Source organism: Gavialis gangeticus, unplaced genomic scaffold (genome assembly GCF_001723915.1).
Source record: "Gavialis gangeticus isolate Ggan-Ray unplaced genomic scaffold, GavGan_comp1, whole genome shotgun sequence".
Classification (NCBI taxonomy): domain Eukaryota; kingdom Metazoa; phylum Chordata; order Crocodylia; family Gavialidae; genus Gavialis; species Gavialis gangeticus.
In genome coordinates, this window is record NW_017728993.1 from 41204864 (window position 1) to 41217597 (window position 12734).

Here is a 12734-nt window from a genome sequence, read left to right on the forward strand (position 1 = left end):
ATTTGTAAAAAATACTTAATTGGCTAGCCCCCAAAAAAAAAAAAAAAAAAAAACAGCCCAGAATGTAAGATACCCAAGTGAAGAGGAGGCAGTTAAGGTAAAAAGTCCTTAATTCCTCCAAATCCTGAAGTCCTTGACATGGGGCAGGACTTTACCATGTCTCAGCAGCTCCATGGTACCTCTATATCCAGAATTCTCCTGTGGAAGTCACCCTGCTTTATATGGGGTAAGCTTTGCTCTTAGAAGTCACAGAGGTTGCAATTGGAAGAAATGTTTGGAACAGCTGTGTTAAGTGCTTAGGAGTGAAGATTTATTAAACAGGAATGAATATCAAGCACAGTATTAACAAGAGCTTTACACATGAAAGTTCTGTAAAATTATTCTTAGTAGTGATCCAAGTCAGGGACTAAAAAGATTAAAAGCTATGTAGTGGTGATGTGGATTAAATAAGTGCAAGGATGAGATCAAAGTTATTTGTCATCTAAGCTTCAATATTTACTCATGGCTCTAGCGTTGCACATAATATACCTCCTCTGCTACAATTAAAAATATATAACACAAAATAGGCTGTCAGAACATAGAGGAGAATATTTCCAATATTTTTCTAATTGTTGATCTATTATTCAGGTTAGAAGAGGACCCACATTAAAACAGAACCCCTACCTTTAGCAGGTTGAGATTTAGATCCTGTCCTATGGCTTAGACCTAGCTCCAGTTTAGAGACATGCTAAACAGAAAAACTGACCTCCATGCAGCCTTAACTACGAAATCATATTTCAGTTAAGAACTAACCTGAATCTACTTCAATTAAACCATCTAAAGAAGGGGTTACCAAGTGTGGCCTGTGGCCCAGTAGTAGTTTTTCCCCCCCTTGAAATGTTATCAGGGGTCTCCCCAAAGTGAAGCCCACAGGTCCATTTGATGTGACCTGCCACCCATAACTACCCCTTTGAAATAGCCCTTTGAGGCAAAAAACTTTGGGAAACCCTGATCTAAGGCTGTCTGCAAATCAAAGTACTGCAAATCTTTACTATGTGGGTCTCTATTATAACAGCTGCTATCCACGAATGATCAACAATACAACTCCCCTTCTCTTTAAAATATAATTTTGCTCTAGTCCTCAAAATCCTCGGCTTCAAAATTGACTGGGTTATCTTTCTTCATAAGCATGTGGACATTTCAAGATCCAGGCACTGTAGCTCCTCTCTAACGTACCTGTATATTGCTGCTATTGTATGTGCAAATTGTTATAATACATATCTTAAAATGCTTGGCTCTCAACATGGTATACTGTACAAGGACCTTTAATAAGAAAAGTTTAGATAATTCTGTAACATTCAAGATGTAATTAAGCATGAGGTAAAAAGGTTTATTCAAAACACAATGTCTAACTAAAAATCTCATACTAAAATCCCCAGCTTTCTGAAATAAGTTTCATCACACTGAGTTTAGCAACTTTAATTTTTTTTTCCATTAAATGTGCAAATTCTGCCATACTGAAGTAGTAAACCTCAAATAGTCAGTTCATTCACAACAGCAGCTTGAACATAACCACATTGTTTCCAGTCATCGTGGGTCTTTTGGCTAATGTTTGTAAAATGACTTGGAAATAAAAAAGCCTAACTCATGGATATTCACAAGTGAATTATGCTTTCACAGCATTGTAAAAAAAGTTACATTCATCAATGTGGTAGCACAGTGAGTACTGTTGACAGGAGACCCCAGCTGAAGATCATCTGCCAAAGTGCAAGAGGAAGGTCAAGCGCATGGTTTTTTAAGTTTCCATGACAGACTGTTACCGCCACAAGGCTCTCCTGGTTTCTGCCAGAGAATTCATAAAGTGGCATGCCTCTTCAAGAAGTACTGTGGTAGGAGCAAGAGAATTTAGTTAAGTCCAAGTTTTGAAGAAAATTTAAAAATGCTGGATGTGCATTTGATAAAAAAAGTACCAAACCTTTTATAGTGGCACCAGTATTTCCTTCTGTGGGAGAAGGAACTAAGAATCATTTGTATGGGATATTTTCTTCCACAGTAAAGTTTTTAAGTTGTTTAGTATTAAAGAATGCTCCATCTCCATCTGGTTTGCTGTGACTTTAAGGGCAATGCATGAATACAGTTGTTTCTCTAATTCTTCATGGATATCTGAAGGAGCACCACGAAGCAGGTAGTCTTTTAGTAGCTGGCATACTTTTGCCAGATTAGGCTGGATTACTTCTGTGGTACACTTCATTTTACTTTGGTCACATAGAGTTCTACAGTCCGTACCATAAACACAGTCCAAGTCAGACTCACAGTGACGATCTTTAATCAACTCCTTCAAATTAATTTCTGGCACAATTTTTCTCATATCCACCATTTTCAAGTCATATTTATCATTATAACCCAAGTTTTTGGCACTTGTATCACACATAAGAAAATTCCCATAAGGACCATGGAAAATATCTTCCACAAATTCTAAAAGCCCTATTGCTATTTTAGCTTTTCTAGGCCATGATGGAGTAAACCACTGGTCCATGCTTCTTCTGAAACCAGAGGGAATGAAAAATTCTATGATCCATGGAAGGCTTATTCCATAGAGGGAGGTATATTCAACTCTTTCCATCACATACAGATCCCCACAAAATCCCATCAGTTTGGGGGTGTGTTCTTTATCCTGAAGGATCACCATTAGTAGAAACTCATTTAGCTGTAAAAGTGCCCATGCTGACTTTGCTTCTGGCAGTGAAACTCTACCATCTTTATTTCCATCAGCAACTGACAGGATGAGATTAACCAGTTCAGAAAGATTTCCTTGTTCTCCCAATTTAGCCTAGAAATAACAAAAATATACACATTTCAGATGCATTTTCCTATTAAAAGCTATTAAATATATGTCCAGTAAATCAATTCAGATATTCAGTTAAATAGTTTCTTTATCCTGGAGGATCCTTTACAATAGTTTCTAGCCAGGTATAAACAGATACTGAAACTTATTTGGTACTAAACCTATACTAGAAAGTGTATTTATTCTCTCATTCTGCATAAAAACACCTTTCGTTTAACTGCTTTCATAAACCCTAACTGCTTGAACAGAGCTGCCTTGCCTTTATTAGGATCAGAACTGTACTACATATGACTTTGATTAGGGCAGTTAAGTAATTAGAGGCTCTGTCCATGCTCAAAATTTTCTGAAGTTTTCCTACTGCAGATTCTACTGCTCCACCAGTATTAATTACAGGAAATTACAACATTTGTCTAGATTGGATATTGGTGTTCTGTTCACCACACTACAAGACAAAACTATACAAGACATCCATAGCTTTTTGCCTTTAAATGAGTACAGACAGATACTCATACAAGCCCTGACCTCACTCAGCAGCAGGGGCAGATCCAAAAGGGGTGCAGTGGTTCAGCAGCGCTCCCCTTTTGGACTGGACCATGCTGCTGGAGCTTCTGAGGACTGTTAAAGTCCCCAAAACAGAAGAAAGCTCCCTCCCCTCCATGCTCAGAGGCATGTCCCCTCCTCCAGTCACTGCTACCTTCCCCACTATCCCAGGGGCAGAGCTGCTCCAACTGGGCTGCATGGGGGCTAGACTTACCTAAGACAGCTACAACACAGCTTCCCACACTTGCTCTTGGAGGGAGTGAGCAGTTTCAGGGAATCTATACCCTCCCCACTGCTGCTGCTACTGTTCCCAGCTGAGCCCAGCACCCACACAGCCCAGCTCAAGCTAGTACAAGCAACTCTGAAGCTTCTCCCACCCCTCCCAGGACAGCATGGAAAGCAAGCAGCAATGACTGGAGGAGGAGGAGGACAGAAACAGAAGGGAGGACCCACCTCTAAGCACAAAAACAAAGCCCTTTTCTATAGACTACATATAGGAATAGAAATAATTTTTAGTATGGCAACTCTGCTTTCTGTGTAGTACAGAAAAATATTTAAGTCTCCTTCATCACACTTGTTAAAGAAACTGATGCTGGCTAAAGTTCTAGGAAAGTGATTCTCAACTTGGGTGTCACCCTGGGGTGCCTTCAGATCCATTCAAAGATGCTACAGGGTGTCAAGCAATGTTCACAGTGTTATTAACAAGATTCACAAGTTAAACCCTGCATCCATAGCATTAAAAACATTCTGACCTGCTGTGGCCCGAGCTCTTTGCAACAGGAGAACTGCTCTCTTATTTTTCTGTAATCAAAAATGCGAGTGAGAACTAAATAGCTGCCATTTTCTAGGGGAGCTCTGAGTCTAAAAAAGGTAGAGAAGCACTGTTCTAAAATAACCATATTTAAAATATTGTTCCTATTCCAATATGAACAGGTCTTCTGGGATCCCACCAGTATTATAAATGCCACATGAAACCTGGCTAAAACATAGCTCAAAATTGTAGCACAAGCCTACCTTTTAAAGCTCCAAAAGATTAAAAATTTAAAACATGGGAAGGTGACACTCCTGCTTCCATTTAGATAAATCACTTTTCTCTTCTTTTAGTTACCTCACGACTTTCTAAGACAAGCATCAGAGGCTAAAATTTCTCTCTTATAGGATCATGTCAGTAGCCAACCATTGAAGCCCATAGCAAAATTGAGTTTTTTCCCCCCAATCACAGAATGCAGTTGATTCTTTAAGTGGATATACTTTAATTTGCATCTGTGTTTGGATAATACATTTTCATGACTGTACTATTTAGCATTTTATTTCTGTTCATATACTGTTACAAAACTACAGAGTTGTTGGAATCGAAACAAAAAGAAGGAAAGAATCAGGGCAAAAAGCATGAGTCTGGTGAGAACCAGCTTCTGTAATTATTTTCTTTAGTAATACACTTACTTTAAAAAGACCATATACCATTTCTTTGAATTTCTGAACAGTAGTTCCTCTCGTTGGTTTATCAAACAGAACTATTTCCTTTCTCGGTTCAAGTTCAGTTCCAAGATCAAGGTGAGCAGCTTCTTCCATCTGGCATTTTATGACACCTTGCAGAATACCCCACATTCCTAAATACATCTAGAGGAAAAAAAGACGGCAACATGATTAAAAAATTATAGAAGATTTTCCTCTGAACTCCTCCTCTGCTTCACAATTGCTTAAAAAGCGAGGTATATACATCCTTTAAAGCAGAGTGCAGGATTTGCTCATGGAAGTGTACTGACAGCTGTTGGACAGGCAGTGACAATTTCACATCCAATAATAGACTTTAAAAGTTAAGAGAGAGATCACTATATTGAAAATCATAAAGAACAAAGGCTTCATCATCTATGGAAGCATACTTCATACATAGGAATCCACAAGTCTTCCATTCAGGATAAGGCATACACTTTGCTTTGGCTTGAGGGAGCAGCCAAAAAGAGAAGAAGCACGTTATATTTAAAAGCAACCAACTGTCCCAGATTTTGGGGGAAAGCATCCCCAAAGAGTCTCTAAAATTGAACCTTTTTTTTCCAAAACTTGAAATATCTATTCTGAATTGACCAACCTCCCTCCTCCTTGAATGTTTGCATGATGATAGCCCTGTCCCCAGACGGTGAGGAACCTGATGCTGCCTGGCACTGAACCAAAACTGAAGCAGTATATAGCTGTGGTCACTTGCCTGGGCACAGCACCATATGGGAGTTTTCCTTCTTTGCAGAGCTATTTAGCCCAGGTGCAGCATCACATTAAGGCAGCTACACTATTCAGAACCACAAGTAGTGTAGAACACTTGTTGTTCCAGGATCCTATGAAACCTCTGGGATTGTCCCAGATTTTGTTCCCCAGATGTTGATTACTTTACCTGTACTAGAACATAAGCATTACATCAAAACCTTTAATACATCTTGAGTGTCAGTTATTTTGGAAGTGATTGTGTTGTAGGGCCTAGTTGCTCAGACAGAGACCACAGCAATCAGTTCTACTGGGTGCATCTACACATTCATTAATGTGCAGTAGTTACTGCGCATTCAGTTTAGTACTTGCTTAATGAAGTACTAAATTGCAGCAACTGCAGTTGCTCCACCGTAGTGCCAGTGCATAGTTCTTTAGTAACACTTACTGTGCAGTATCCTAATACTACTGCACAGTAGCATATTACCATGGTTTCTGCCAGGCACACTATTGTGCAGTGTTCTTAGGCTACTGTGCATTAAGCATCTCATGTAGACATGCCCACTATGGTTTAAAGTTTTAGCATCTGATTTGTAAAATAAAGAGAAGGGGCACATGCATGTGTTTATATGTGTTGACATGTATATACACACATGCACAGAATGTTAGAGAACACACAATTTTATAGTATGAAACAGCAAAAACAAGTACACAAGGAAATGCCAAAATATACAAGTTCTCAGACGGTAAGATCTATTATAGGAATCAACCACATACTTTTGCGACACAACCCTAGTAACCAAAGCATTCTTGTTTTTGGTCTCTACTGACCCATTTTACTGACACTTCCCTTTCTCTCCCCAAAATTCATCATATATTTTTCCAGACTCAAGTGTAGAAGATTTAAAAACATCTAGAGGTATTTAAGTTATGAGTGGTACCCTTCACCTTTAATAGTAACCAACAACTGAATTAAATAAAAACTCAAAAAGAATCAGAGATTACTATCCTGAACTGATTGGCAGATCAGAATTCACTCTTGTGCAATAGAACTGTACAAGTGCTGCATCTTGAAATCCTTAGTTTAAAATACCTACATTTGAAATGTTTTTGCTCACTGAGATATTTAAACTTTGTTTGACTTATTGTTTAACAGATATCTGATATATACAACAAGGCCTGCCTAAAAATTACAACCCAACCCTCCCAAACAAACTAGCTAACAAATAATATAACTAGCTCAGATGAATAATGGCATACCTGATTATTGGGTTTTGTTGATAAACATTTTCCAAAATACAGAGTTTCTTTAGCACAAAGACTGCTGCATGCTGATCCATCAATAACTCCAGTCTTATACTTATCACACTGAAACAAATAAGTGAAACATTGTGTAGAACAAAAAGAAGGGACAATAAATTTATTTCAGTCTGTGTCTGTCCACATGCTTCCAGGCTCTGAAACTGTCTGTAAGTAAATTATCTGCAAGTGAACTGAATTATTTTTATTGCATATAGTTGATTTAATAAACAACACTTTAATAAAATTACTTGTCTAACTACTGAATGATTCAAACAAATCACAGGATGATAAAAAGCTGAAGAACAAGTGATAGAAGTATACTTACTATTATTTTCTTACAGTCATGCCCTCTGCATAGCTCCGTGTAAGTGGAGTACTGAACATATATAATCCAGCTGCCAACAAATACTACCAACCAGGAGATGAAGAGATATTTCATCCGCATGTATGAGAAGCGAGCCTAAGGATGAAAAATAAAAATAAAATGTAATTCATCCAGCCATAATATTGTCAGCTTCCACTGTCCTAATATGATTTGCCACTTAGGCTTTATAAACAATCCAACCAATTTTTTACACATATGTAAAAAGTAGGGCGGGGGGGACCTTAGAATAACTGGTTCAGAGAAGCATGAACTAGGAAAAATCCAAGATGTTACCGTGCCCTGTCTTTTGCCTGATTTCAGACTAACATGTCTAGCAAAAATAACCTGGTGCTGTATTGCAACTGGGGAGGGGGTGGGGAGGATGAGGGCAGGAATAGAAATGAAAACAGCAAGGCCATATAGAGGGAAGTTGGGCTGAGAACCAGTTTAATAGAAATTTTGTAGTTTCACATTTTTCCTCCTATAAAAACCACTTCATGCCGATTTAGGACTTCAAAATGACTGGCATAAACAGCTTCAACAAAGCAGGAACTTGACTGAAGATAGAACCTTACACAGATTTAAAAATTATCATCTAATAGTGTGTTTGCAGAGGGGCTAATGTAGGAGGGAACAGTTTCCTTTGTGTTGAAGTCTCCCTCATCCTTGAAAATACACAAGATAGCTATACTATTGGAAGTTTCCTTTGTACCATTTTCGCCTAAAAGGGTCTGCTAGATTGCCATATTTAATTTGACTGCTTCCACCCCATTCACTCATAAGAGACACGTGGGGGAGCACAGGGGCCACATGCCCCCTGCCAGATTTCTGTGCCAATGGTGGGGCATGGGGCTGCAGCCTGGCTTGGAGCTGGGGCCTGACAGCAGCGAAGGCAGCAGTGGCAGTGCAATTTCTGCACTGATGGCAGGGCATGAGCCTGAAGCTCAGCCAAACCCAGCACCCAGCAGCAGGAGGGTGGCAGCAGCACAGAGTTGTGCCCCCTCACTGTCAACACTTACACATCATCTAGGCACTCACTACATATTATCCTGTAAGCCTATTGGTAGCTTTTTCTTTTTTATTCAGTTAGTTTGGAGGGTTTGATGTTTGGGGGGGGAAGAGATGGTTTCTGTGATGTGTGGGGTTTTTTTGAGGGTGGGGGAGGGAGAAGGATGGGAGGAAGCAGGATGGTGCCGATATGGCCATTTTCTTTCTACTGACAAATCTGGAGTACTAGATCCAGGAACAGACAGGATTTGCCAGGGGGTGAGGGGGAAAAACGGGAGAAAGAAAGAGAAAACAAAGAAGCAAAGACCAGTCTTAGCAATAGGAAAGCTAGATATGCAGTTTATTCTTTCCAGCCCTGTAGAATCTCTTCTTTATATAGTAAAATACATGACTTGAGAACCATGTAGAAAGAAGCAATACTGAAAAGGCAAAAGCAGAAATGAGAGTTAGTAAAGGGAAAACGGACATAAAAGGTTCTATGACTGAAGAGTCTAACTTTGAAGCAGAACAAAAACAGCCGTTCATTTCAAATTTCATCTGAAACCAATGAATAACTATAGTTCCAAAAGAGAGATCTGTAGCAGAGTTGCTGTAAATTAAAGCATCTTCAAAATTAAAACCCAAAGAGAATTAAAAAAAAAATAAAATAAAAAAATTTAGTTGAGGATGTTCCACTCTAATAAGTAAGGAATAAGATTACATAAGAGTTCAAAATGAATGCTTAGATTTTTAGAAAAACGCACACCCCCAAAACCCTCTGCACTTTACTTTTAAAAGTACTTTATCTTCCATAATTAGATTCACAAACTGTTACCCCTTATTTCATGTACTTTCTAATTAATGGTTTATTTTTATAGCTCAAATATTTTGCTAGGTACTTACAAACAAGTATAAAATAGCAAAATCTTGCCCAAGAAACATTTTAAATGGTCCTTGAACAGATACTTTCTCTTGTGTATTGTGCCAATAGTCCAGCATTATGTTAAAGAACACAGGGTGCTCATGAATGCTTGCTATTTTAGAAGAGAGAACCACCAATATCTTGCTGCCATTAAAAGATCTGCTGGAACAAAGTGCAAGGAAGAAGGTATCTGAAACTTGTAGCTAAATTAGTTTGTGCTTAGTTCTCCCCAAAGTTTCATTTTGATACAGTCTTGTTTGCTTAATATCCTAAACAGTTGCATAAGTGCCAAGAAAACACATTTGAGAATTTTGTTCAGGCCTTCACATCTTACGACTGAAGCTGTTCAGCCAGTTTGATTAGTTACAACAGCCAAGAAACACTTGGTATACATAGGCAATCTGGATATCATGAGAATGACATTTTGCCCAAATCTGCCCCTGTTTACAGAACAGAAGTGCCAGAGAAGCAACTCTGTAATTAGGTCTTCAAGATTCCATCCTAAGTTTCATGCTTGCTTATTTAGCTTGAACAGACATTTTCCCCTTTCCTCCTCTTACCACTAAGATACAGGAGTTTCTAGGGAAAAAAAACCTAATTAACAGCAAAGAAGTAGACAGGTACACAAGTGAGGGGAAAGCATCCCAACTCCCCGCCACCCAAACCCAACCTCCCCCTCCCCCATCACATTAAATAAAAAGTAATTTATGAACCCAAATTCCATTTATAAAAGTGACTGCACTTGGAAAATGCTACCCACTCAGGTAGCATTTTGGTGTTGCTTATACCGTAAGAAAGACTGAGAAACCTTGGACTACATTAAAAAAAAGAAAAGGATGCTGCGAAAGTTGGCACTGACTATTCTAATCATCCATGGCATGAGGATTTTTCAAACAGTGGACAAGTCAAATAGAAAAGTAGTAGTGTAATGGTAAGCTTTTTAATAGCTCTGGTATCAAGTAGTAAAATTTAGAGCACTATACCTCAAAGTACATTAACATTTCATGCCATCATAGACTTCAAAATTAATAAATTCATACCTGCAATCTCTATAAAATAAGAAGTTTGGTTGGGTTTTTGTTTTGTTTTTTTTAAAACCCATCTGCTTCGCAGAAAACAACAAAGAGATTAGGAAATTTGTCCCAGTACTCAAAGGAAGTTTGAGACAGTCAGAATCTAAATCAGCAGTTCAAGTCTACTGCTTGAATTGTAATACTATTTATCTGTCTCACTTTCACTGTCAAAATATTAAATATATTTTTAAATTGGTCTCATTATATAGTCCATTTAGATTTATTTTGAGTCTCTCAGGGAAAAAAATGAATTCTACTTTACCCAGCTCAAAAATTCCATAGCTTCAATGAAAAGAAAGCAGTAGAACTCTCGGCATAAAAAAGTGACCTTCTTTTGGGTGGGGGAGGGGAATAAACTTGCACTTGCACTTCTGAGCCCAGGTAGGTTATGTTGTAAAGAAATACTACTTATCAATCCGTGCTAAAGAGGCCATATGAAAAAAAATGTTCAGACTTCTTTAATAACATTAATAAGCAATACTAACATAAATACAAACATTTGAAATATTGCACTTTGCAAACATCTTAGTCCTTTGCTTTTGCTCTTGAATGGTTAGTTTTACAAATCAAATTACTTCAACAAGATGCTCACTCAGGAAACATGCATCATTCAGTAGCAGAATCATTCAGTACCCTTGACATGCTTTTGGATTGTTGGAGAGAGAAAAATGAGTGCCTTTTCCACGAAGCAGTTCATTTGCCAAGAGAAAACACAAGACAAAAAAAACGAAAACAAAACACAAAACCCCCACAAAAGCTCTAGTTTTAAAGTAACAGGTATTAAAAGGATTTTTTCTTCCTTCAAATATTAGCTTCTCTAACATTTCATGCAAACAGCTAAATGCTGTGGTTTAGAAATGGAAGAATTTGAAGTTATGATGCTTGGGAAAAATACTGTAAAGTAATGAAGCTAGGATAAATGTGGCACTGACTTGAGAAGGGGTGCAGGGGCAGAAAAACAACAGCTGCAATTGCAGCCACACAGCCATGCTGGCATCACAGCAGCATAGGCAATGCATAGGGGGAAATGGTGGGGGGCATGTGCCCCACCTGAGATTGGCCTCTGCCGACCAGAGAGTGGGGGGCAATGGCCAGTGCCCCCTCCCTTGAGAATGTGGGAGCACTAAGAAAAGCACCGGCAGCACTTCCAGGTTTGCTGCCAGCACTTTTGCTGGCGGTGGCAATTAGCTTCTGGGGATCCCACCCTTCCCCTCTGGTGGGGGTTCCCCAGGATCAGGAGGTACCAGTCACCCATGCACTGCCACTGCCTGGAGCCCTACTATGCCTCTGGGAAAATAATAAAATATTTAAAAAACCCAGTGCCAAAGAGATGAGGTGGGGTGGGGGCAACCTGGACTGCCCATATTGTGCAAGCAGCCAAGGGGGTGCACTGGGCAGCCCACATGATGGTGGCAAGCCAATGGTGCCTGCCTGTGTGGCATGCAGCCGCTGGGTTTGTGGCCCCCAGATGCCTGGAAGTTGGGACAGCCCTAATTTAACATAATACTATACATCTTAAATTTAATATAAAATATACTTGAGAAGAACATGGACTAAAGAAACACATAATAATTCAGGTAGCCTAGAACAACGGCAATGTGTGAGGCACCTCTTATTTATACTCAGTTGTTTGGGGAAGGCTGAAAAATGTTTAGAAAGAAGTGATTCTAGATCAGACCAATGGTCTGCCAAGTTCGGTAGTCAAATCATTGACAGTATTAGATACTTCAAAGGCAAGTGCAAAAAACTCATAAAGGATTTTTTTATCTAAACAATTTTTAGATTATAGAATCTAAAATAACAATCACTACATCATGAAGATTATGGTTCAGATCATATATTTTGCCTGAACTAAAAAAATCTATTTAATTCCAAGGTCCCTATAAAAGCTCAACACACACTATTCCAAGTAAACTCTTGCTCAGTCTGATGGAAAAAGTCCTATACATGAACTACCTGTAGAAAGGAGACTGAAGTGCCTCTTACCATTAAAGAAGGCGGTCCCTCCAAATCAAGGTTGAGGTCAGTGATGGGCCAGTGTAAGAAAGCTCACACTTGGCTGCCTGCATCATATCTGACCTGTGAATAAACAGAGGATTTCAGTTTCCAGGGCAGCCAGTTCATTACCTTTCTAACACACATTAGAACTGATGACAAACTGAATGGGTGAGTGAACTACTGGTTTTTAACTAAATTATTTTAGTTTTTTAATCATATGATTAGGGGGCCTAGAGTTCCTAAGGAAAAAAAGTTGGGGTTTTAAGCCAGACTTGCATCTTTGTTATGATTTTAATATCTGCACCTTCAGTGTAGCAAGGCATTGCTAAAGACATTTGAGGAAAGGGAAACTCAGTGGAACAAATCAGTGGCTGCCATTATGTTGGTACAATTATCAGTATTCTATCCATTTTTGGATCTTTGTGTTGTCTCAACCCAAAGGTAAAATTATTTTGTGAAGTCCAAACAAAAAAGTGACCAATATTTTTAGTATGTAGGAATGTAATAAACTAATATTTCTTTGTAATG

At 38.7% G+C, this 12734-nt stretch overlaps 1 protein-coding gene across 1 annotated transcript; it reads right to left on the reverse strand.

Annotated features, from left to right (window-relative positions):
- Nucleotides 1-288: 288 nt before the first annotated feature.
- FAM69A (family with sequence similarity 69 member A) lies at nt 289-12312 on the reverse strand. Its single transcript, XM_019501614.1, has 5 exons — nt 12195-12312; nt 7188-7322; nt 6821-6928; nt 4808-4984; nt 289-2809 (listed from the first exon to the last, which is right to left on the reverse strand). The coding sequence occupies exons 1-5, from the start codon at nt 12195-12197 to the stop codon at nt 1997-1999; spliced, it is 1236 nt and encodes a 411-aa protein (XP_019357159.1). The 5' UTR covers nt 12198-12312; the 3' UTR covers nt 289-1996.
- Nucleotides 12313-12734: the final 422 nt, after the last annotated feature.